Below are 26691 nucleotides of genomic sequence, written 5' to 3'. Positions count from 1 at the left end.
TTCCTGCAGTGCATTCATAACACTATCCATCCATGTCAATCGCAGCCTTCCTCTTGGTCTCCTTCCATTTACTTCTGCTCTGTAGATCCTCTTCAACATTCGCTTCTCATCCATCCTCTCCATGTGTCCAAATCAACCGAGTACTCTCTTATCCACACACTTTCTCAGTTCCACTACTACTCCAGTTCTGTCTCTCACAATTTCATTTCTCAATCTATCCAATCTTGTCACTCCTAACATATTCTACATTCAAGTCAAGTCATGCAAATTCACTAATAGAAAAAAAAATCTTTCTTTGCCTCCCAATGTGAAGTGAAACATTACATGAAGCTCTCCCAGAACCAGAAGGCCATTAAAACAAATTAGATTTGCAAACCTTTTGGCATGTTTATTTGACTTTCTGTTCCCCCTGGCATGTTTTATTTTACTGTTTTTTTAATCTTTTTTCTTTTTTGGTATTTTAACGGTATTTTGTGTTTGATTTGTTTGAATGTACAGTACTGTTTAACCAACACTGTGGTAGGCTGTTTGTACAGAAATGTTTATGCATTTGTTCAATAAAGCATTAAAAAAAAACTGAAAAAGAAATAACACAATTCTAAAATTGTAGCGCGCATGTGCGGCCTAGCCGGAAGTTGAACATGGCGCCAAATGCGGAAAGAAGTTCTGCACTCTGAAGTAATGTTTTTGTAACTCGCAATGGCCGCGAGTCGGTTATTAAACGTTACTACGTTTTGAAACAGCTAAGTAGCTTGTTGTCACTCTTTGAAACTTATAATGCCTTCATTATGTTTGGAGGGAGTGACCGTGGAGTTTCCTTTCACTCCGTATGACTGTCAAAAGGAGTACATGACAAAAGTTATTCAATGCATTCAGAAGGTTAGTGTTAGCTAGCTCTTTGCCAATCTAACATGACTCCACTTTCTGTCTGAGTACCTTATAAGGTGGTTCTGTGTATACAAGTATGCTATGGTTGCCTCATCATGAATTATTTGTTTTTGCATGCATTTTTTTGAATATTTTCTTACCTGATAAACTGCAAACACACACACACAACTACACACACTGTGTTCTGTAATTATTGTATTCCTATTTACTGCAGGAGTTTAATGGGGTGCTGGAGAGTCCAACAGGCACTGGGAAAACCTTGTGTTTGCTCTGTGCCACCTTGGCATGGAGGCAACACTTTAAAGACCGCATCGCTTCCCGTAAAATTGAACAAAGGTTGAATGAGAACAAGAGGATCGATGGTTCTTCCGAGTTTTGGGCGATGGTGTCTGGAGATGATTCAACACCAAGTATGTTCATCCTGCCTGGGTTGAAAGTCAGTTTATCGTCATGCAATCGTATTAGTTAACTCAATGCATCATTTATCGCCAGGAGTAACATCTGAAAAGTACATTTCAAACTCGGAAACATTACTGATGCACAACCCCCAGTAAATCACACCATTGCCTAATGTTCGATATTAAATCAAAACAATCCTGAGATTCTATGGTGAGGAACACAGCATTTTTATGTAACAGAAGTTCAATATTTAATCAAGTCATTTGGCAAATTCAGCGTGCATGTAGATCTGTTGAATACGGAGTCATGTAGGCATTGACATTTTCTAGAATGGCTAGCTGGGACATAACAGAAAATAGGATAAATTGCCCCGCATGCATGAAGGCAGAAACATGGTGGATGCATTTCCCCAACTGTTATGTGTTATGAGTGGAATAGATTTTGTGCGTGAATACAATTCTTAGGTAAAAGTACTATGCCCACTTCCTGGTCAGCTTTTTTCTTGTGTTACAGCATCAATTTTCATAGGAATTTGTTTTAAGATTATTTTTTTTAATATATTTTTTGTTTTGTGAGAAAAGTTGTTTTGGTACAAAAAAGTCAAGCGTTGTTCTTCAACTTTATAGCCCCTCAAAGAGTTTCCTCTTTTTATAAACACAACTGACTTCATTGAGTGTACAGACGCTGTCCCACTTACGAACAAGATAGGTTCCGGACCATCGTAAGTTGCTTAAGTGCTATATTTTGTATGTTTAAGGTTTATATAAGTATGTTTAAGGCTTGTATGAGTAACCTTTCTGTTTTGAAACTGAAAAATAAACGTTTGATAAAATAATATGTTCTATAACGTTACAAAGCAGGCTGAATAATAAAGCATAGTATTGAAAAACAAAGCTACACATTAGGCGTTGACATTCTGTGGTCTGTGAAGCCCTCGCAAATAAACATGACATGACTATAAAGATAAATAAAGTTAACTTTAACTTACTTTAGGAAGAGTTAGGGGACTTCCTCCTCCGTGGTAAAAAGTGAACAAAAAAAAGCGATCCAACCATTTTCTCAACCGCATCTAGCTTTCTTATTCCACTTTCATTTCAAAAGAAATAGCTTGCTTCTTCTTTACACTTTACACCAACCATATTGAAATGATGTACGAGATATTTAAACAATAATTTTTTAGCGGGCTAGACATACAGTACACGTAGTACTGTATGTTTACACACGAACTCGGAAATAGAAGCTAGCTTTCTTCTTCGGGGTGGATGCTGGATGAGCTTTCAGAGCGCCACATGCTGGTAGTGGCGGAAAGAAGCACTGCAGTACTCTCCTGTACTCGGAAAAAGATCCACACGATACAAAATCTACCTTACAGCAATGCCCTGATATTTGCCGACTTTCCGAAAAAAATGATCGTATCTACCGTTTTGCGTAAGTCAAAAGGTCGTAAGTAGGGGAGCGTCTGCATTAACGCATTTATTTTGTTTTGTTTTTCATTGTTTTCCAGCTTCCTTCAATGATGTTCCCAAGATCATATATGCATCACGGACACACTCTCAGCTTACCCAAGTTGTTAATGAGTTAAAGAACACATCATACAAGTAAGAAGATCTATATTTGAATTGCTGCTAATTTAGGGATTGAAAGAAATATCTTGGAGTCACTTATCTTTGTGAAGCATGTAAATGCTGCACACAAACCTACCAAATACTAAAACATTTCCGCAGTTGACTAAGTCAGTTTACTAAATTGTAGTTTTCTCTGAAAACTGAATTTACAAATTAAGTAATGTTCATTTTTGTATTGAAAATGTTGATTGTTACATATTTGTCTATTGTTACAAATATTAAACTTGTATTCATACCACATTTGTAAATTATTAATGATTGCTTCTTTGTTGTTAGCAGTGATTTTTTAAAAGTGATAACATTGTCATCTAACCACTTTTAAAACAAAGATGTCACTTTTAAATGTTATGAGGATAAGCATCCAAATCCAAATAATGTTGTTATCATTGTATGGAAGCTCTGTGCACACCTTAGTCACAGTCCAAAACACTTAACGTTAAATTTTCTAAAACCTATTCAAATTTTTCATGAAATTAAAGCTCAAGCCCATATTTTTTCTGTATGAAATAGCCTCACAAGTCAATAGACAGTTTGTTATTAATTCGTTTTCATTGCAGGGGATTAGATGAATTAAGCAACAGCAAATATTTCTTTGGGATACTCCTTTTCTTAATAATAATAATTTGGGTGCTTTTAATTGTCTTATTTCTTAGGTGTTGCCATATTCTCAACTTTAAACTGTACACATACAAAATGCTTCTATTCCATCACGAGTAAAGAATCTGTCCTCGGTGCCTGGGATCACGAAACAAACAGCAAATGCTTTTTATACATGCATTTTGTTCTATTTTTTTCCCGGAAAAGTGGCAGGTGTGTTATATCTGCAACGTCAATTCGAACTGATCAAAAACTATAAGATCTAGAATGTCGTTTAAAATTGATCATATTTGCCTGTATTTTACATAATTTAGTTTTAATGTATAAAATGTATATAACATGTTTTGACTTAATGTGTATTTATCTTTTTGTAAGACCTAAGGTGTCTGTGTTGGGATCAAGGGAGCAGTTGTGCATCAATCCAGAAGTAATGCGCCTTGAAAGCAATTATCTCAAAGTAAGGTTTGTGTGTATGTGCTTTTGCAGGTGTGTGGTTGTGTATGTGTAATGTTATAACTTATTAGTATAGAATGAAACTTTGAAATTTACCATCTCAGAAGTGTCTTTATTTCTAGAGCAAACTAATCATAAAAAGTTACGGGTAGTGCTCAGAACATTTTAAATTATGTCGGTTTAGCAACAACTTAAGAAGAGGCTTCATTTTCTGTTTTTGTTTTTAAGGTTCACGCATGCCGCGCAAAAGTCTCCACCAGGTCGTGTGCCTTCTACAACAATGTTGATGGTAATAGTTTTTGACAGTAATAGAGATGACATGGATAAATTCCCTAAAAGTTGACCATTGCCACTTGTTTTGAGGGGCTAAACGATTTGTTATAAAATAAATCAATTTTTCAAAATACATATGCTCATGATGAAATATTCAAGTGAATTGATGTTATTCTGTTAACTCTAGGTATTGTTCACATCAGGTTTTTTTTTGTGCTTTCCCCAGAGTTTGGATAATGCCTTTGAGTCTACTAATTTGAAGATGCCCTTTTCCTTCTGCTTGATTTGTTGTGTTTTTCTTTTCAGACAGGAGCACTGACCGAGAATTGGTTGACGAAATTGTGGATATGGAAGACCTAGTGAAATTTGGCAACAAAAGAAGGTGTTAATTGTTTTTTTTTTTTTCACAAAACCCCAAATCCTGGAAAACATTTTTTTGAAATTTATGTTTGTAAAGAATACTAGAGATGTTTTATCATTTTCAGTCATTTAAGACTTTTTTTTTTTTTTTACTTTTTGCTAAACAGACTTAACAGTCTTACATATGTGTGTTTTTTGTTTTTTTTTGACAGGGCTTGTCCTTATTATCTCTCACGCGCTTTAAAACAGCAGGCTGACATCATTTTTATGCCTTACAACTATCTGCTGGATCCAAAAGTAAGCACCAGCGTTAATAATGGGAACATGTACAGAAGCTTGACTAAATGTTTTACTTTATAAAATTAGATATTTTGTCCATTCAGAAAATATGGTTGCTGTTACTAAAGTAATGTTTCCTTTTTTAAAGTTTGTTTTGTCCTGCTTTGTGTCTTTCCAAAGAGCCGCAAAGCTCACAACATCGAGTTGGCTGGCGCTGTGGTCATCTTTGACGAGGCGCACAATGTAGTAAGGATGCCGCAGGCTTTATTACTCTCCATCGTAAAGCTGCAAGCATAATCTTTGGCTGTAACTTTATTTGAGGCACAATTTCGTACCATACCTACTTACAGCTTGTTAGTGTAATATTTTGTGCACTCCCTCTTTCTTAACGGCAAACTTACACTTTCACATGTTCAAAAAGCCTCTCTTGGTTTTTATCTTTGCAGGAAAGGACATGTGAAGAAGTAACTTCATTTGACATAACACCCTATGATCTGGCCTCAGCCATTAGTGCGATCACCGGATTGTTAAGTGAACATGCTCAAGAAGCCCGTTTTAGTGAAGGCTTATCTCAAGGTTTGTAACTTAGAAATCCCCAACTCTTGTCAATGTGACGCCGTTTATTATTTAGTTAATGTGTTATCAGAGTTGTGGATCATACTCCTATTGCAATATTGCTGTAACGTTTTCATTCATTCTGCATCAAGTTAAACATAAAAATGTTTGAGTGTACATGCTATTTTAATTACTTATTATATACTTTTTCCGTTGCAGGTTTAAAAACAGACGTACAAGATCTCGCTAAAGTGAAAGGTTAGTATTACTTAAATGGTAACCAGTTATTACAAGTTTGTGTCAAAATATTTGTTCTAATCAATCACAGAGATTCTATTGACTCTGGAGGAAGCAATTGATTCCTTTGACGTCCCAGCTGACAAAGGCATAACAAAACCTGGAATGTAAGTGACGAATTATCATTAACTCCAGTTTTTATTGGCCATTTCAGAAGTGTTGTCCTCAAGGGTAGTTAATGTAATTTCTATAAAAAACTTGAAAAATAGTAAGAATATGTTTTAAGTACTTATGGCACTGTTGATGTTTTTTATCAATTACTAAAGAAATGTCTTATTCTTGTAATTTACTTCACAGCTTCATCTATGAACTCCTAGAGAGAGCCTACTTGACGTATCAGACGAAAGGCAAAGTGTTTGAAGTTCTTGAGCAGATCATTGGATACTTAGGAGGGCGTAAGTACAGATGGCAAGCTTGCTGTGTAATTTGAAGTTAATGTATTTTTGAACTACCGTATTTTCCGCACTATAAGGCGCACCTAAAAGCCTTTATTTTTTTCAAAAGCTGACCATGCGCCTTATAATACAATGCGCCTTATTTATGGATCAACATTAAGTTTTCCAACTAACTTGCAGCCGCCGACTCGATTTTCCCCCGAACGCCAAGTAGTACGCAGTGGATGGTGGGATTTATTTACCGGCGTTTCATTGGCTAACCAATGTGTCAATCATCAGTTGAATCGATCACTATTGGCTAAAGTTATTCGGAGGTCAAGAGGCGGATCCTTTTTATCATTTACAGACTGCCATTGGCTCAAACGGCAAACAAAGCCTGCAATTGGTCGAAAAAGATGTGTCAATCATCAGTTGAATCGATCACTATTGGCTAAAGTTATTCGGAGGTCAAGAGGCGGATCCTTTTTATAATGTACAGGCTGCCATTGGCTTAAACAGCAAAACAAAGCCTGCAATTGGCCGAAAAAGATGAATGCGTATAGCATGTGGCCGATGGCATAGAGAAAGCATTTTTTTCTATTCTGTATTTGTAAATATTGTATTCTCCTGGATTTACTACCCTCACGGATATAAGAGGACATTGCCTGCACATTATTATGAACACAATGACTTCGGTGAGCTATTCCCGGTTTTATATTGTCTTGTTTCAGACTGAACTCGATGTTTCTGTGATAAGCGGTGCAGATAATGGATGGAATGGAGTGTCTATTTTTAAATTAAACTCAATTCCAAGTTTTTAATGTCATATGCACAGTAAAGTTGCGAGCGAAAAAGAAAATAGATACGAAGGAATGGTTATCATTTCTTGAATCCCAAGACTTTAACCTTCCGAATGATGGAACGATGCATTTGAGTGACATCTTACGGACACCGCATTCGCACGTGTTCTCGACACGTATTTGCGTCTTTGCAAGCTTTGGGAATGTTAAGGGGGTAATAAGTTGGACTGAACTATCTGACTGTTTTGTCCACGTTCCCATTGTAGCGCCTTATAATCCGGTGCGTCTTATATATGTCAAAAATAGGACCAAAAACAATTTTTTCGGGGTGCGCCCTATAACCCGGTGCGCCTTATAGTGCGGAAAATACGGTAATAATATACAGGTAGCATACGAGTTACGACTTGCTTGACTTACCTCCTCCTGGACTTACGACCAATTTTTTCCCCCCAATTTAATGTTTGTTATAGCATCACGTAGCACCATATGACATTTTTGGAAGCCAGCCGGCACCTCCGATTGACCACGACACTTGGTGGATACCACCTCAGCAGAAAATGTAACCATTGTAATGGATTTGTGGTCTGTTTGCTAGAACCGATGCAGGTCGTAATTCTAATGTTACCTGTAGTTATCCAATTTCTGCCTGTGGGTAACACTTAAATCCACACTTAAGTTACCTTCAAGCATGTTAATGATCTATTCTAACATGAGCCATATGCTTTAAACAAAATTCTTATACCCCCTTAATAGAATAATTCCTGCCACTGTAACAAAAGTTGTATGATATGTATTACACAGAGCCGGGGATATTTGCCAATACTAATGGATTGCAGAAGCTTTCGGATCTCATTCAGGTATGTCAAGTAGATAACAACTTGCGTAAACTGTCCCTTTTGTATGTATAATTTATACGGTGCATTTAAAGAGTATTTGTCCCTTTTATGGATGCGTTTTTTGCACATTCATCCCTCATAAAGGTTTCAGATCATAAAACCAATCTTTCATAAAACCTGCAGTTTTGAAATGTTGATTCCACATATTAAGGCACAAAAAAATCTAGGCCGATGCCTAAATGACAAAGTAACTGTGACGAACCACAGTTTTGGGAAATGATCAATACTGCACCCAAACTGGATTGCCACTATCTGTGTTGAATCAAAAAATCACTTATAGTGAATCTGTTGTCAAAGGGAAGTAGGGTACAAAATCCCCAAAACACAATTGTCATGTCACGATCCAAAGAAATTCCAGGAGAAATTAGGAAAAACAGTACTTAAATAGTCATGATGCCATTTCAATGGCTGTAAGGCTCAAGCAAATCACTGTCAGATCAATTATCCACAAATGGAGAAAACTGTGAACAGTAGCAAACCTTTCCAGGAGTGGTTGACCAACTAAGATTACTCTAAGAGTGTGACGACGGCTCATCCAGGAGGTTCCTAAAGAACTTCGAAAAACATCAAATGAACTGCAGGCCTCGCTGGCCTCAGTTGAGGTTAGTGTTTCTTACTCCACTATAAGAAAGACTGGCCAAAATGGCATCCGTGGCAGAGTTCTTAGGCTAAAACCATTGCTCTCACAAAAGAGTTGTCTCACATTTGCCAAAAAGAATCTTGATTATTCTCAAGACTTTTGGGGAAACATTATGTGGACTGATGAGTCAAAAATTTACCTTTTTGTTAGGTGTGCAACCCATTACATCTGGTGTAAAAAACGGCACAGCATTTGACAAAAAGAACATGATGCCAACAGTAAAGCATAGTAGAGACACTGTGATGGTGTGGGGTTCCTTTGCTCCATTGAGATGCTGTTGTGTGACCTTAAATGGGCATTACATACTAGTGTAGCACATTCAACTTTGGGCCAGCATTCCATTTTTTAATGTCCAAAAAATGATGAAACTCTGTCAAACATCCATTGAATCCCATGCTAACCCTAATTCAAGTATTCAACGTGATTGAATTGTCTATAGCATTGGGTTTGAATGTGGGGTGGTTGGGCGCTATTTCAAGTTTTTAAAACAAAGGATCATTCCAGGTTGCCATGACTACGAGTCACCAGGCGGTCGGTCGGAGTGATGGGATCCCAATTTCTATCTTTCTTTGTTTTATTTTGTTGTCCTTGTTTCGTTTTATGTTCTAGTCATGTTTACTCTGTAGATTGTATGTTAAGGAAACTATAATTCTGAAAGTGTTTGTGTCTTGATTAAGGTATGTTGAAATAATCAAAAACCATTAAGAAGATTCACTTAAAGCTGCTGTGTAGTCAATCCTTCAGATTAAATAAAAAGGTTTTTCATCCGTTTTCCTGATATAATTATCTAAAAACGTATGTGAAAAGTAAGCCGAGTTTGAAAAAAATAAACTCTTCATTTGTCAAAATAATTTAATGAGCAACCTCGATACGCAACGCTAGAAAAGCTTTCATTATTTCAAATTTGAAGCTGTTTTGCGGAGAAGAGTGGGCCATAATTGTTCCACACGGTTGTGAAAGACTCGTTAGCAATTATCGTAAACATCTGATTTCTGTCATTTGTGCCTTAATAAATGGACTCAAGATTTTAAAACTGCATTTGTATTTCCTTTGGGTTGTCTCTGACATCAATTGGGGCAAAGACGTTTTCACAGCACTATACGGAGATAGAAATTTGTCTTAGCTGCATTTTATTCTAATAGAAATTTTGTAGACACACGTTGAAAAGAGTGAGGACAGCATAATTTCGAAAATGTGATGATTTGAATAATTGCATCCTTCTTCCAAATGAATGAGCAGCAGAAACTACCATTTACTTAACAAAACACAAACATGTTTCCCTCTTCTTACAGCTGGTGTTCCCTGGTGATGAATCGTCAAAAATGAAGGACCTGCAAAGGGAAAATAAAGCAGATCATTTTAAAGTGAGTTCTTCGTTATTCTAACACGTTTTACTATACATAATGTTCAATTTTTTGGGGGTCTAAACCAGTGGGTCTAAGTTGGTCTTGTGGCCTGATGCACACACTTTTCTTTTTTCTTCATTCAGGTTGTTTTCATTTTCTGTACTTTCGTATTTTAGGTTGTTTGTTTTACTGGGGCTTATGCCCTCATGTAGTGTATACACACACAAAGCATGTGGCAAATATGTTCTTGTTGTAATATAATTGCAATGCATTGAAAATTATCCTGCATATTCTTGTACTGGTGCAGGTTCACATCCATCAAGACACCAGCACTCAGAAAAAAACAAAAAACAGTGACTGGGCCACTTCATCCACAAAAAAAGCAGGTAATTCATATTTCTGTTTCAAATGGAAAGCTAAGTAGAGAACATGAAACCTTAAGGAGAAGTGTGAATGTGGAATAGTCTGTCGTTTGCCATGTCTTATGTACAAGAACGAGAATATGTAAATACGTATGTGCTATCAGTATCTACATGTATGCAAGATTTTGTGTGCCGATAATTGTAGAAAATGTTTATTTCCCGCTTTGGCATCAAACTGTGTCTCTTTGCGTGCCCATCCCAAGCCTCACATACGTTTTGACACTGTTTGCAATAATCTCCACTATTGATCGACATTTTGCTTATGATAGCTTGCGCCATTTCTTTAGCGCCAGCAATGCAATTGCGATAAGTACACTGTCATAATCTCTTGCATTGGCAGGCCTTCTTTTTGCATGCGGTTACTTCCTTAAATATCCGCTGTAAACTTTTTATGACACTGTGAGATCACGAAAGTACCTTGCATAACTGATGTTGTAATTTTGAATGATCGCGTGATCCCAAAACTTGATCAACAAACCTTAAAATGACATTTGGTCTGTGGGGGCAGCGCCGTCTCACAAAGGTGCTGACTGACAAAGGCATCTCACTAATAATGCCTCATCTGAATGGGCCTTTACAGTCAATGTGTGTAAAAAACAAGTAGAGGAAATGACCTTTGACTTGCATACATTATGAGAGGCCTGACATAGGAAATCAGACCGCTGGACATCGGTGTTAACCGGCCATTCATAAAACCTGCGAACGGTGTGGGAGCGATTGAAGACAGATGGAGACAACAGTTTCACTAAGAGTGGAAGGTAGCACCGGCTGAGTCACTCCAAAATCTGCGAGTGGATTGCAGATGCAGTGTCTCCTTACCACTTTGGCGGGGCGCCGGGGTTTAATTGGAGGGAGGGGTTGGGGATTGACTGTCGCATCAACACATTGAAATGTTCTCGAGAGATTGCAATACAGAGGACAAAAAGGAAAGGATTTTTTAATGAGTCAAAGCAGGAAAGTGATCCTTATTTTGACTCATTTTAATTTTATTAATGGCTCCAAAACATTGTGCATTATCTATCACTTGGAAAAAAATCTGCCCCCTGAGGACAGCTGTGGTGTCTGCTGACCTGTTCTTAAAATGGCTCACCAATACTGTGTCATTGTTGTTTTCTAGTAAAAAGGTTTTTTATTTTAGTTTTTGATTGAGTCTCTACCCTTCATCCAATAATTAACCGGTTATTAACAAAGTAACAACATCGTAATAACATGCTACGTTGTTCTTTTAGAAGTGCATATCAAAACAAACGAAAATCAGTTTTCAGCTTGAAAAGGGTTGGATGCCCTCGCATTAAATAAATATTGAAATCACCTTGAAATAGATCCCAAAACACACAGCAGCCAGTAAAGTGATTTGGAATTTGGTGCAATGTAATCACACTATGTAGCTCAGTTCTGCTTCAGTGGCAGGCTGCAGATGTGGCAAGCCGGCTATTACAGTAATCTAAACAAAAGGAAATAAAGGCTTGGATAAACCTCTCTTTGTGTATTTGTAATAAAATAACTCCAAATATCGTGTTACAATATTGAGGTGGTAAAGAAGCCACTGGTGAATCGGTTTTGCCTAAAATGAAATTTGCATGGGAGACTTCTTAAATCTTCCCACAGTAAGAATCTTTAACAATTGTCCAATTTGTTCCTTGCTCCGATTAGTTTTAAATGCAAATGTGTGTGTATCTTCCAGGAAAAATCCTTAGTTACTGGTGTTTCTGTCCGGGCTTCAGTATGCAGGATTTGAAGAATCAAGGTGTTCGCTCCATCATTCTGACCAGCGGTACCCTTTCTCCTCTGAGCTCCTTCACCTCTGAGATGAGGATGTATGTTTATTTGGGTCAAACCCATCAGAACTTCACAAAACACCTTGTTTTAAAGGCTTGTGCCCTGTGAAAAAGGTTTCTGTAGACTGATTTATTTTTCTCTACTTTCATATGCAGACCCTTTCAGGTGTCTTTGGAAAACAGCCATGTGATTGAGCGAGACCAGATCTTTGTCAGTGTCATCGAACAGGGCCCAGATAGGGTACCGTTGAGTTCAGCATTTGATAGAAGGTACAGACTATATGTGGAATTCATTGTAGTTTATATACTGCAAGAAATGTTTCTGCCATTTTCATTACGTAATATTTTTTTAAACCTTTGAGTTATGTAATACAAATTTACACTGTCTTCATTTTTAATGTCTGTGTTCTTTTACTGAAGAGCATGCTTTGTTAATTTGTCATGAAATTGAACCGATGATAATTTGCCTGTACCATACATAACCAGAAATGGTACTTGATTATATATGGGTAGTAGATTATTGTTTTTGTTTTTTAGACTTGATCCTGACAATCTGTCGTCCTTAGGAAACACTGTAGGTACGTATAAAAGAAACCCAAGTACTTAGTTTGGTGTCACAAAGATTAATTTAAAGAACAACTCATAGGGGACTTATTTATATTCTGTTTTCTCAGTAAACCTGACGCGGATTGTGCCCCATGGCCTCCTTTTGTTTTTCCCCTCCTTCTACCTAATGGAAAAAACTTTAGAGTTCTGGAGAGTGAGTGAAGATAAAACATTACTGTTATGGTGTTTCAAATGTTTGATTGTTTAAGATTTTCTGCTTACAAAATTGCCATTCATCTCTAGAAAAACGGACATGCAAATCGGATTGAAAGCGTAAAGCCAATGTTTTTGGAACCAAAAGGGAAAGGTGCCTTTAATGAAGTAAGTGTATTTTAGCTTCTGGAACACATTAAGTACAATATGGATAAAATGTGATTAGTATGAGTAAGTCTGTCAATTATTTTGTTAAACAAAACCCCACACTTATGTTATGAAAATGTCGACAGAGAAATGGATAGAAAAAGTGTGAAAAAGTGGCTTTTGTGTGTTTTAGGCTATTGAGGGTTATTACAACAAAGTGAGTGACTCTCAAGCTCGAGGTGGAATCTTTGCTGCAGTGTGCCGAGGAAAGGTGACTGTTTGACGCTTGCAGCTTGCACTACAGACCTGCATTTCTTTCATTTTGCCCACGTCATTACAAAGAGCATTCTAGCTTCTTAACAAGATACCATAAGATACAAAAAAGTGTCAGGACTCAATTTGACATGATAAAACTATCATTTGACTGATTTAATTATGCTGCTATTGAGCTTTTTATGGTACCATGTCTGCAGTTTTACTTTTAATGTGTATATTGGGTTATCTATGGGTATTGGGTTTTTAGCTATATTTATTTTGAATATTTGTGGATCTTTGTATTTTCTTTTAACTGTGAATGGATGACTGGATGCTCGTTGTTATTTAACAATGACAGTAAATGTTCTGAACTGAAGTTGAAACACAAAGTTAGAAACAAACTCACTACCCTTTAGCAATTGCGTTGAATAGCTATGTAGAGTCAAATTTAAATCCACCGGCATTGGCAGCTGGTCCGTGGCTGTTAATGGAACCAATTTTAGTTCTTCCAGTCTTTTTCTGTTCGATACCATGATGTTAAATGGCACGGTAGTCGCTCTTTATTTTTTTAGTTTTTCCCGGCATCTATACGGCGTCCCGCAAAAACTGTTTTTCCTAGTTTTTTCAGCAATGCTTAAGAGCACCCTCTCATCCCTTGTGCACCCATCAAGCTGCCTTTGCACGTTTTCCTCCACAATCAAAGTTAGAAAACTCTGTACCTCTTCAAAGGTCCCATCTATTGTATTGTTATGTAATTATTTTATATATGTTGTTAGGTTGTTGTAGCGGTTTTTGTGAATGACATCTATTTTACCAGGTACATGAGTTGTGCAGCCAATGGCTTTTTTTTCTGAACAATCATTGCCCTCAAAAATGTTGCCTCCTAAAATGCATCATGTTCTGGCCGGACTTCTTTTTCCTACCCGCACCAGATTGGCATACCAACATTTACAGGCCGCGTCGAAAAGAGCAAGGCTACTCTATCTGTGGAGTCTGTGATTTAAACGAGTAGAACTGAACAGAGCAAGGTTGATATAACCGAACTGCTGGTGTCCAGCCAGATGAACGGTTTCCTTGCTTACTTTTATTCCTTAGATCAAAACAGATGGATATTCCTTCTTGAGTAATTATATACACATGTTTTGACTAGTAGAGGCTCATATACAACACACAATTGTTTGGAAACACTAGTTAACTTTCACCATAAGCGGGAGAGCAGAATCCGAGACTAAGCTTCACATATCATTGTAGTATGAAAACAATGCATCTCCATTTTTGTAATTCAATTTTTTTGCATTGATGAAATGCCTACAATGTAAAGAAATGCAAACATGTAAAAAAAAAAAAAGACAAAAAAAATGAGGTATCTTTCACATGCAACAACATGTAATATTTTTATATCGCAATGTTTATTGTTTAGCAAAAGTTCCAATGCTTCATTTTCCTTTTGTTTAGGCAAGCGAAGGTTTGGATTTCGCAGATACATTTGGTCGTGGAGTTATCATTACTGGACTCCCATTTCCGCCAAAGATGGACCCTCGAGTCATTTTAAAGATGCAGTTCTTAGATGAAATGAACCGAAAAAAATTGCTAGCACATGAACAAAAGGTGAGGTTGATCTTAATTTTATTTTTTATTTAACTCTCAAGATGGAAAATTGAAATTGGGGTTGGCGAGATGGCGTTTAATGACACAGCTTTATACCCACCTCTTGTATAAATACATTGATTGGACCTTCACTCATCTAGTATTTGTATGTTGCTGCTACTTCTTGCTAAATCAGAAAAGATCAGGTTTGCTTGAAATATGCATTGACTAAAAGTTTAGCATTATTCTTGCTCTGACAAATAATGGGTTTGTTGTGTGGCTGTATCCTTATAGTTCCTTTCAGGGCAGGAGTGGTACAGAGAGCAAGGATTCAGAGCAGTCAACCAGGCAATTGGCAGAGTCATTCGCCATAAGGATGACTATGGAGCCATCTTCCTCTGTGATCAGAGGTCAGATTCCCTCCTCGGCATACATTGTTTCCAGTTCCTTGAAATTTAGTTAAATGTTATTTTGATACGAACACCCACAGCATGATCATTATCATGCCTTTTTGGTACACGTGTCTGGAAGGACAATGCTGCCTTTTTAAACAGACACAAAAAACTTACCATCAAGTTATGTAATGAAAACAAGACTGAAATGTGTATTTTTTTATGTGTATAGATTTAAAGGAAGAGAGGCACAATCTCAACTTCCAGCTTGGGTGAGACCTTACGTGCGTCTTTATGACAACTTTGGCAACATTGTTCGTGATGTCTGCCAGTTCTTCAGAATTGCACACAAAATGGTAGGACAGTTTTTTTTTGTGTGTGTTGGTTCCAATATTTTACAGCATGTGATGTAGGATAACTTTGAAAACGAGAGAAAACTTAAAATGATGACCTGTGATACTTTGCCAATGTCATTATTAGTTATTGGCTTTAAAGCTTTCCTAAAACGGCATGGGTGTCTTGTGACTTTTGTTTCTTGTCATGGATATGATAAAAAAAATGTTTGATAGAATTAAATTGAAACCTTGTGGGGATGTCTTAACTAGAGGCCCGTGTTGGAGAAGAATCCTGCACCTGATCTCTCATTGCTTCCTGTAAGCAGTTGTCAGTCATCAAATCCTCCGTGCTCTGATTCAGAGATTCAGAGATTCAGATTCAGATCTACTTTATTGTCATTCTAGTACACGTGTATACAGAACGAAATGTCGATGGATCTGACTCCCACAGTTTCCCTCAGTGTCCTTCAGTGTACAGATATAAATAAAGCTGTATTGTGTTATTTACCATAGTGCCGATAGTGCAAGAAGAGACGCTAACCAGATGTGCAAGATGGGCAGTCAGGTTAACAAGTCAGGTACACAGTACCATTATTTTGTAAACAGTAACACTGTAAGTAATAACACTGTAAGTAACAATAGTGCAGAGATCAAATGTGCAAGGAGTGGCAAGCTATAAAAAAAACTGCCACTAGTGCAAAAGTCAAATTAGCAGCCGTTTAGATTTAAGTTAACTATATGTTAGATTGACCATTTAACAGTCTAATGGCCAGGGGGACTAGACTATTGCGGAGCCTGGTGGTCCTGCACCGCACACTGCAGTACCTCTTCCCAGAGGCTAGCAGAGTGAATAGTCCATGATGGGGGTGAGAGGGGTCCCCGGTAATGTTCTTAGCATGGGATAAGCAGCGCTTCTGGCCAATGTCCTGAATGGAGGGAAGTGTAGTCCCGATTATTTTCTCCGCTGTCCTCGTTACCCTCCTCACACTACCCCAGTCGGTAGCGCTGCAGCCTCCACACCACACAGAGATACAGCTGGTCAGGATACTCTCTATGGTGCCCCTGTAGAATGTGATGAGGGATGGTGGGGGCAGGTGGGCTCTCCTCATCCTCCGCAGGAAGTACAGGCGCTGCTGTGCCCTCTTAACCAGAGATGCAGTGTTCACGGACCAGGTGAGTTTGTTTGTGATGTGCACCCCTAGGAACTTGATACTGCTGACAACCTCCACAGCCTTGTTGTTGATGCAAAGTGGGGCATGGTTGGGCTGGTTTTTCCTAAAGTCGACAATGATCTCTTTAGTCTTGTCAACATTCAGGACCAGGCTGTTGTCCTTGCACCAGCCCACCATCTGCTCCACTTCCTCTCTGTAGGCCAGGTCGTTGTCGTCCCTGATGAGGCCCACCACCGTTGTGTCGTCAGCATACTTCACGATGTGGTTTGTGGCGGACCTAGGGGCGCAGTCGTGTGTCATCAAGGTGAACAGCAAGGGGCTTAGGACGCAGCCTTGGGGGGAGCCCGTGCTGAGGTAGATGACATCTGAACTGTTCTGACCTATCCGCACAGATTGGGGTCTGTCACAGAGGAAGTCCAGCAGCCAGTTCCGCAGGGGGGTGTTGAAACCCAGAAGCCCCATTTTGTCTACCAGATGTTGTGGGATGATGGTGTTGAATGCTGAACTGAAGTCCAGGAACAGCATCCGCACATGGGTGTTCTTCTCCTCTAGGTGTGTCAGGCTCAGGTGAAGCGCAGAGGAGATGGCATCCCTGGTGGAGCGGTTTGTCCTGTAGGCAAACTGAAAGGGGTCGAATGAAGAGGGGAGACTGGAGGTGATGTGCTCTTTAACCAGTCTCTCGAAGCACTTCATTATGATAGGAGTCAGTGCAACGGGCCGGTAATCGTTGAGTGATAAGATGCATCTACTTACTCAATCTTCCGTAAGCCATATGCACAAAAGGCCAAAATGCTGGACGTGCACACTTCCACTCTAAAAAGGAGGCGAATGGGTGAGTTTAAATGAGATTTTAAGCCATTTTGAGGGAGACTGCTTCAATTCATCTTTTACAATTTTGTCTCCTCTTGCTTCCCATTAGGTGACGATTCTGAATGTGCCAGTTTTTTTAAGCAGTATGCATCACAGAATCCACAGAGTAAAACAAAACCAGGAAACCTGTTTGACGCCCTTGAGCAGGTAGAGCTCCAAAGAAAAGGCCATGGTGCTCTGGGAGAGGAGATGGTAGGCTTCCCTATGAATTTTGTACATCTTGAATGACATCACAGGCACCTGTCCAATTGTCTTCTCCAACACACACAGACACACACACACACACACACACACAAATGGGTCTCTATGAGGTCTCTAGATTTTGTTGATAAGTTGACCTTATTATGGAGCGGTGTTAGAGGAGGGTAAGTCCAACCCATCAAATTGCTACAAGTCATTATCTTAAGAATGACTTGGAGTTGTATTTTATAATGATAAATTCAAGAGTGTTGCTGAGGAGGTTGAATTTTACATTTTACCACAATCGGTTGTCATGTCCTCCAGAACAGGCAAAATGGATCACTACTTCCCAATTGTTATTAACAAAAATTCATGAGGCCTCTTGGCTGAAGTACATCCGATTCAGTCTTAGGATTGGCTCACTCCCGGAACAGATGGATGTTATGTTGATTAAACACAGCAAGTTTGACTTGGACTACCCTTTTACTATTTTTTTTTTTCATGAATATGTCTGCCCTTTGGCTTTGATTGTCTGGGTACTACTTGGAGGTTTTCCTGCCTTATGGCAAAAATCAGGAACAAAGTTGACTGCAAAGCTTATGCAGAAAAACGTTTTGATTGACTGTTTTGCGTTTGTTCCTTTTCTAGCAAAGCGATCTCTCCACACTCTCTCTTCAATACGACAAGAGAATGGACGAGATGATGCGTGGAGGCAAACGCAAAATAAAAGTGGTCCAAGAACAGGTTTGCTGGTTTTTCAATTTCTGTTAAAATGACTACTTCACCATTTATGTCGCGGTTTAATAGATGTTTTTTTCCTATTTTATTTGTTGGACAGCAAAAGAATGTAAGCTAAGGTGATTTTATTAAATTGCTGGAACAGCTGCAAAAGAAGTATTAATCACTTAATCCCGCAACAGCAAAATTATTCCTATTAAAGATGAAACCGCAGAAGCCATACAAACTAATGTATGCACCAAATGCTTGGAGAACTTAAGTTACCATTCCAATTGTTATTGCATTTATGCACTGCATCATTAATAGCAATAGTTGTCTTCGTTAGTTTCTGATTGGAAGTTTTAATTTAAGTTGTACTACCAAACTCTCATCAGACTCTCGACAATGTGTATTTTCTCTAACTGAACAACCTAACTAATAAGATCACAGATAGCTATTGTTACTTTCCATTACAGCCTTTATTGCATTGTGCAGAAATTGCCTAAATTCAAGGTTATAATTTGGAAAATAAGTTCTATATGCACTTTTATTTACTTGTTTCATCTAATCTCTTATTTATTTATTTTCAATCTAGAAAGCAAGTGTTCCGGAGTTTGTTCCTGGAAATGGAAAAAACAATGTTGCAAAAAAGATTCTGTCAGATATTAAGTCATCATTGAGCCAGATCAGCTTTGAGCAAATTCGCCAAACTCTTCACTCTTACAAGAACAATGACAACCTGGACAATCTCCTGGCAGGCATGTCTTTATTAACCCATGATCCTCATACGTACAGACTGTACAGAGGTGAGTCAAAAAGCACTTAAGCTTCTCTGTTTTTTTTGCGAGTACGATTTGTAGAATTTAAATAAATTGAAAGTCAATAGATTCTTAAAAACTTTTGTATCTGTCACAGGTTTATACCCCTTTGTGCGACCACATCACAGGAAGGCATTTGATGAAAAATGCCTGGAGCTTACTGGGACTGGCTGTGGTTACAAACCGGAGCACTCTCTGCAGAGGGATGAAAAGAGATCGCACTGTGGAAATGGTAAGTTTTATGAAATTGAGCCTTTGTTTTTTTTCTGTCCTTTCTGAAACAGCTCATTTCATTATAATGGCCAAAATGAATGTTTCAAACATGTATTTACAAGAATGATCACTACTTGATAATAGCTGGTGATTTTTATGTACATGTGGACAAGCCCTCGGACACACTGTCCAGTATTTTTTTTATTTATTTATTTTTATTTTTTTGAAACCACCTTTTTTTTTAACTTTTTATTTCTCACAAACTATTTGACAGAGGGTTGGGTCACCCATCATACAGCAACACGAACCACAAAATATATACAATTTACAGTCCCATAAATAACAGGAAAAAAACAACAACCAAAATGTTAGTAAAAGAAATAAAATTAAAGGTGAGGTGTTTAGACATCAAGTAAAAATTGTGTGATGAGCTTCCATCCTTTCTCGAATTTATCTAGTTTCAGTTGAAGTCTTGCAGTGATTTGTTTTACAATAATGAACATTTGCTTTAATTTTTATCTCCATTGTTTTATGTCAGGAGGTTGCGGTTTCAGCCAGGAAACTGTGATCATTTTCTTTGCTACCAGAAGCATAACCTTTAGTACATATTTATGTTGACCAGTCAATAATTCTTCTGGCAAAATTCCTAATACATAGGTCACTGGGTCCAACCGCAACTCCCAACCAATAATTAATTTTATCTTTGTCTGAATAGTACCTACCTTCTAAACAGCACGGCACACAGCTGACTCACTACAGAGGACACACTCTTGATTTCGTTACGTATTGTATGACTTGAGTGTGAGTCTGTCCTCTGTTGTCAATCCGGCTGTGTCCGATCACTACTGTATCTTTTTTTAACATCAGTACTGTACTTTTAAACACAAGGTAGCGATGAGAAAAGTGAGGAAATGATACCGAACACCCAAGGTGGCTGCAAATTTTAGGTTTTTAAAAAGCACTCCTTCCCATGTCTTACTTGCACCCTGTGATAACATTTTTGATCATTTTAATAGAAACCTAAAATCAGCACTAAACCAATTAGCTCTACAAGTTACCAAAACAATAACTAAAAAGTCTAAACCTCCATGGAGATCATTAAAAACGTCAAAAGACAATGCAAGATAACTGAGAGAATGTTGAGGGAAAATTACAATCCAGTACACAGGGAAACATTCTGTCAACAACTCAGAACTTACAATAAAAACAAGTAAGGATAACATACCTCGGAAATCTTATTTCTGACAATAAAAATAGGCCAAAATTCCTTTTCTCCACCTTCTAACTAAAGTTTATTCTAAAAAGTCCTCACTGGAGCCATCAAATTCTCCTTGTGAGGAGTTTGCAGACAACTTTAGAATTAGAATGACTAAAATCAGGGCCACCCTTTTACCCTGTCAGAATGTAAGATGTATAATAGATCAACAATCAATTTTACCTGAGAAAACACTGGAATGTTTCGCCCTGGTTGATGCAAGGAGACTTGATTGAGTTTTCTCCCAAAGCAACCCACCAACCTGCCATTTAGACCCAATTCCCATATCTCTTTAAAGGGAATTTTATCGGTTCTTTGAGGAATGATTGCTCTCTCCAGACAGGCGTTTTCCCGGCCACCATTAAAACGGAGGTGGTGAGGCCCCATCTGAAGAAGAGCACCCTGAACTGAAGCATTTTTAATAATTTTCCTCTCTCGTGTCCAACCTACCGTTTTCAAGCCAAATTATAGAAAAAAAATATTTTTATTAAGCTTAATTTTTTCTTAGAGAAAAACTGAATTCTAAAGAAATTTCAGTTTTGATAGAGAATGCCCTTTTAATTATTTTAAATGATATCAGGGTACAACATGGATTTTAATAAACTCCCAGTTTTATGTTGCTACTGGATCTCAGTGCTGCCTATGACCCAGTCGATCATCACATTTCTTTAATTAGACTCAGAAACTTATTGGGCATCTCTTGTAGTGTTTGACCTGATTTTATTCCTACCTCACAGACTGACATTTTTAGTAGGTATGGATGGTTCAATTTTAGGCCCGTTACTTTATGGTCTGTACATGCTTTCCCTTGGGATGTCATCAGGACACATGAAGTAAATTTCCATAGTTACGCTGACGACACCCAGCTGTACATGCTGTGTCCCCTGATGACACTAGTCATATAGATACCCTTTAAAAGGCATTTTTTTATATTAAGTCATGAATGGCACAGAGTTCAGAACTAAATATAGGTCTTTGTCAATGATCTTGAAGTCAATGAGAGAAACCTTTACTAAAACAATGATGTTAGATGTTAGACCTTCAAATTGCATTAAAAATGTGGGCGTTATTTGTGACTCCAAGCTCAATTTTATTCCGTTTTTCAAGAATATAAGTAAAATTGGGTTTTATAATCTTAAGAATACAGCCAGATTCCGGCCATTTCTCTATCAGGCAAACACGGAGGTGCTGATACGTGCATTTCTATCTTCTTGTCTAGATTATTGTAAGGCCCTGGTCTCAGTTCTTACCAAAAAAAAAAAAACTGCCAGCTTGAGCCACTACAAAATTCAGCAGCACGTGTGCCTACAGGGGTTGGGTGGAGGGATCACATAACACCACTTTTAAAATTGCTGCATTGGCTCTGTCTTCTTATCTTTTACTGTATTGTACTTTTCTTTTACCTTCCATCCATCCATTTTCTGTGGCGTTCATCCTCACTAGGGTCCCGGGGTTGCTGGAGCCCATCCCAGCTATATACATGCAGTGGTTAGGGTACAACCTCAACCTGTTGCCAGCCAGTGGCAGGGCACACTGAGACAGACATCTCACTCTCTCAGTCACACCTCGGTACAATTTAAACCAGCCAATTATCCAGATATGCATGTTTTAGGAATGTCGGAGAAAATCTGCGCAGTCATGGGGAGAACATGCAAGTTATTACTTGATCTTTGGATATACAATGTTTAGGAAAACAAATACGAAACGCTAAAGTTTACTATATATGTATAAAATATTTGGCTGCAATTCCATTTTGTTAAATGTTCTTGAGTCTTAATTTTGGGTTAGGCTTAGGGGGCTGAATGGTTAACACATCAGCCCCACTCCGGTTTGCTCCCACTTTCCAAAAACATGCATGTCATGTTAATTGGCCGGTTCAAATTTGTCCCTAGGTGTGAATGAGCGAGCGAGTGAGTTGTCTGTCTCTGTGTGCCCTTCGACTGGCTGGCAACCAGTTCAGGGTGTCCCCTGCCCATTGCCCGGAGACAGCTGGGATGGGCTCCAGCACCTCGGTGACCCTTTAGTGGATAAGCAATGCATAAAATGGATGGAAGTCTTAATTGTATACTTTATGTTCATCCACCAGACGACCAATCACATTCGTCGTCCAGTTCGAATTTAACATCATTTACCCAGCAAAATGCAGAGCAACTGAAGCAAGGAGGACCTCCAGAACACAGACAAACTAAAATAGGTAGGTAATACCAGGGAAATAGTTTCGTGTACAGTGTGCCTTTGCTAAATATTTAGCATTGAATGTCACACATGCTACACTATGCCAGTGACCATCAAAGCCAATTTATATGTCAGCCTTTTTGTGGTTGGCTAGCATTGGAAGGGATGGACAGTTGAGGTTTACAGCGACTTATAAAAATAAAGGTGTTGCTGGCTTCACAATGCAAAACAACAATTTTCAAAATGTTAAACTGAAATTTAAAATTCTTGTTTATTTTCTTACTTAACCTTCATGTTTCCCTCAATTTAAGAACCATCTATGTACCATTTTTGTACAGCTTACATAGAAATTTTAATTAAAAATAATTCATTGTTTCTACTGTTCGAACCAATCTAGGAAAATCATAACAATTAAAGTTACCGTATTTTCCGCACTATAAGGCGCACCTAAAAGTCTTAATTTTTTTCAAAAGCTGACCATGCGCCTTATAACACAGTGCGCCTTATATGTGGCTCAATATTAAATTCGCAAGGTCACGCAACTTACTCAACAGCCGCCGACTCGATTTTACCCCGAACGTGGAGTAGTCCGCGGAGTATGCTGGGATTTATATACCGGCGTTTCATTGGCTAACCAATGTGTCAATCATTATTTGAATCGATCACTATTGGCTGAAGTTATTCGGAGCTTCGGATTGGCTAGATGGCCAAAACAAACACTGCAATCGGCCGAGTTTAGCAATGGCGTAGCAAGTCCGAGGTGTATGCTGGGATTTATATACCGGCGTTTCATTGGCTAACCAATGTGTCAATCATCATTTGAATCGATCACTATTGGCTGAAGTTATTCGGAGCCTCGGATTGGCTAGATGGCCAAAACAAACCCTGCAATCGGCCGAATTTAGCAATGGCGTAGCAAGCTTGCTAAAGTACCGGTACGCCATAAAGAAACATGTTTCATTAGTCTGTATTTGTAAATATTCTACTCTCCTGGATTTACTTCACTCACGGTTGTAAGAAGACCATGATTGCGTATCATTATTGAACGTGAGAACTTAGGTGAGTTATGCGGCTTTATATTTTCCCGGTATCTTGTTTTAGAACGATCTTGATGTTGCTGTGATGAGTTGAGTGAATTAAACTCAATTCCAAGTGTTTATTGTCATATGCACAGTAAAGTTGTGAGCGAAAAAGAAAATAGAAACATAGAAATGTTTGGCATTTCTTGAATCCCAAGACTTCAACCTTCCGAATGATATTTGAAATGACGCATTTAAGTGACATCGTACGGACACCGCATCCGCACGTGTCTACGACACGTATTTGCTTCTTTGGAAGCTTTGGGAATGTTAAGGGGGTAATCAGTTTGACTGAATCATCTGACTGTTTTGTCGACGTTCCCATTGTAGCGCCTTATGATCCGGTGCGCCTTATCTATGGAAGATATAGGACCAAAAACTATTTTTTGGGGGTGCGCCCTATAACCCAGTGCGCCCTATAACCCGGTGCGCCCTATAGTGCGGAAAATACGGTAAATAAAATATAATTTAGGGGATTTTTCTGTTTTTTTTACAAAACTCTGGCTGGTCATTTTGACCCGAGGACAACAGAAAGTTTAATATGCCGAACCAGAGTTTTGTTATGGGCCCAATTTGGCAACATACATCCTTAACATGATATGTTTACTTTTAGCTTCAACTTTGTGTGTTTACTGTAAATAACTTTTACTATTTTTTTTTTAAAGCTTTCAGCAGACGCAAGGATTTTGGACTCACAATCTTATTTTGTAAAACAATTGCGATTATTACAATATAACTAAATAACATCCATCTGTTTGCCAGACGCTGAAACAAACATTCAAGTCCAGGCAGCCATTCCAGATGAGGTCAAAAAAGCGCTTGGCCCAGGAGGATCATCTCAACTAAGTCAAGCTGTTACTGCTTACAATGAAACAGACAATTATGAAAATATGGTGACTGCAGCTGTGGCCTTATTCACAGAAAAAGACGAAAACGTCAACCTTTTAATTGGTAAGTAGCTCATCAGGTTTGTCACTTTCTAATGTGTCATTTTTTTAATAACCCATTTTTCACTCTTTTCTGAAGGATTTGAGAAGATCATTCACCCTCAGCATAAGAAGCAATATAAAGAGATGGTGAAAGGGTTGACCGGCCAATCTGTTGATACTGCTCCCGGCTAAGCAGACCAAAAGGACCAATAATGTAATCATTTGCATGATTTTATTGGTTACTATTGTAACTTTTTGCAATGATTTGAATCTCAGTGGAAAGCCATTGTGTGTATACTTGACTGTGTATTAAGTTCTGTAATTGTTGTGATTTGAACTATTTTATTTCAAATAAAAGGAATTCATTTTTTAAATATTTGAATTTCAGACAGCTGACAACAAATGCATGTATGAAACATTTACATATATCACAATATTTATTGGAAGTAATTAACAAATCAGTTCTTAAAAGTCACAATTATTTGTGTAACCCTTATTACAAAATGTCTCGAAGGACTGCACAGATTTCAATTACACCATGCCCTGATCTTAAACCAACGTACCGGGCAAGGAAAAACTCAAAACCTCGGCATGAGGAAAACAAGAAACCTTGAGAAGGGGCCTCAAAAGTGGCAATCCTTTATCAAGGATGACCAGAGTGCAATAGATTAAGCATTGGGTAAGAGTACATAAAACATAATGAACATCAATAAAGGAAAACAATACCGGTAATGTAGAAATTTGTCCAGAAAGTGCATGACCGCAACGACACCTCGAGCCTGTAAAATAGTCCAAAAAGTCCACGACAGAAACCACACAGCTTTCCCCTGGCCCGACTTAATGATGGACCTTTAAAACCGGGTTTGGGCCCAAGATCTTACCTCTCATTCCTATGTTTGTATAACAATGTCCAAATTCAGCACCAGAAATTGAGATTTTGTAAACAATGGCCAAAGAAAATGACCCTCAGATAACAGTTGGCGCTTAATGGCAAAAACAAGTGTGTGTGATATGGAAATTGTTTTGTGTACAATACTGTATATTTTTCAACCGTGCCACTCTTAGTAGCAACTTAATAAACTTGAGGGGAGGTTAAAGTCGGCAGTTTTTCAATGTAATGGATCAACAGAAAGAGAACCTGCTTTGTTCAAGTGATTGAGTGGATCCCCGAGTTCCAGTTCATCTCCAGTTTGGCAATATCATCAGCAAAATGGAGACTAGTAACAATGTTTCCCCCAATACTGACTGTACCTTCATGATGCTCCAGAGCTTCGGATATAATCCTTTCCTGGAAGATGTTGAATAAAGTTGCAGAGAAAATGCAGCCTTGTCTCATACCAACAATGGTACCATTGATCAGGACTGCAAAAGCGGACAGTATACAAAATGAGTTTGTTTTTCGGCTTTCTGTGACGACCTCAACTAACCTGTTGACTGTCATTTGCCAGTGGTGAGTCGTCGGGGTCTTCAAGGCCTTTTCTGCTGGCCTAAATAAAAAAAAATATGCCTGAAATACAACAGGACAGGCTCTACTTTCAGCATTGAAATGAAATCTGCATTTATAATAATAATAGCGCTTTTCAAGTCAAGACTTCCCAAAGCGCTTTACAGTGTGCCTCACATTTCCCAATAGCGGCCGTGCAGCCATCTAAGGCGCTAACCTGCTTATTGGGGGTATTAGGGGTTCAGTGTCTTACCCAAGGACACTTCGACATGTAACACGAAGAAGTCGGGATTTGAACTGCGATCTCTTGATCCCAAGACGAGCGCTCTACCTCCTGAGCCACCCATTAGCTTCAGTGGCGATAGAAAATAACTTCTTGATG

General features: G+C 38.4%; 1 protein-coding gene across 1 annotated transcript; it reads left to right on the top strand.

Moving 5' to 3' along the window:
- The first annotated feature begins 614 nt into the window (after window positions 1-614).
- Window positions 615-25249, top strand: rtel1 (regulator of telomere elongation helicase 1). Its single transcript, XM_088330969.1, has 33 exons — window positions 615-879; window positions 1103-1298; window positions 2792-2885; window positions 3885-3966; window positions 4191-4251; window positions 4542-4617; window positions 4808-4892; window positions 5055-5120; window positions 5321-5450; window positions 5649-5687; window positions 5758-5833; window positions 6024-6121; window positions 7702-7757; window positions 9729-9800; window positions 10090-10168; window positions 11889-12021; window positions 12139-12252; window positions 12520-12560; window positions 12657-12742; window positions 12832-12909; window positions 13082-13159; window positions 14599-14751; window positions 15025-15140; window positions 15355-15478; window positions 15728-15810; window positions 17367-17461; window positions 17549-17691; window positions 18328-18423; window positions 18992-19202; window positions 19312-19446; window positions 22769-22876; window positions 24699-24887; window positions 24963-25249. The coding sequence occupies exons 1-33, from the start codon at window positions 778-780 to the stop codon at window positions 25055-25057; spliced, it is 3390 nt and encodes a 1129-aa protein (XP_088187095.1). The 5' UTR covers window positions 615-777; the 3' UTR covers window positions 25058-25249.
- The last annotated feature ends 1442 nt before the right edge of the window (window positions 25250-26691 follow it).

The sequence above is a fragment of the Urocampus carinirostris genome, chromosome 3, assembly GCF_059441175.1.
Source record: "Urocampus carinirostris isolate Australia breed hairy pipefish chromosome 3, RoL_Ucar_1.0, whole genome shotgun sequence".
NCBI lineage: Eukaryota > Metazoa > Chordata > Actinopteri > Syngnathiformes > Syngnathidae > Urocampus > Urocampus carinirostris.
This window is presented reverse-complemented; position numbering and strand designations above follow the sequence as displayed.

Coding starts and splice junctions, on each gene's coding strand:
- rtel1 (XM_088330969.1), top strand. CDS start 778: ATGCCTTCATTATGTTTGGAGGGAGTGACCGTGGAGTTTCCTTTCACT. Junction 880..1,102: donor TTATTCAATGCATTCAGAAG/GTTAGTGTTAGC, acceptor TATTTACTGCAG/GAGTTTAATGGGGTGCTGGA. Junction 19,203..19,311: donor TACGTACAGACTGTACAGAG/GTGAGTCAAAAA, acceptor TATCTGTCACAG/GTTTATACCCCTTTGTGCGA.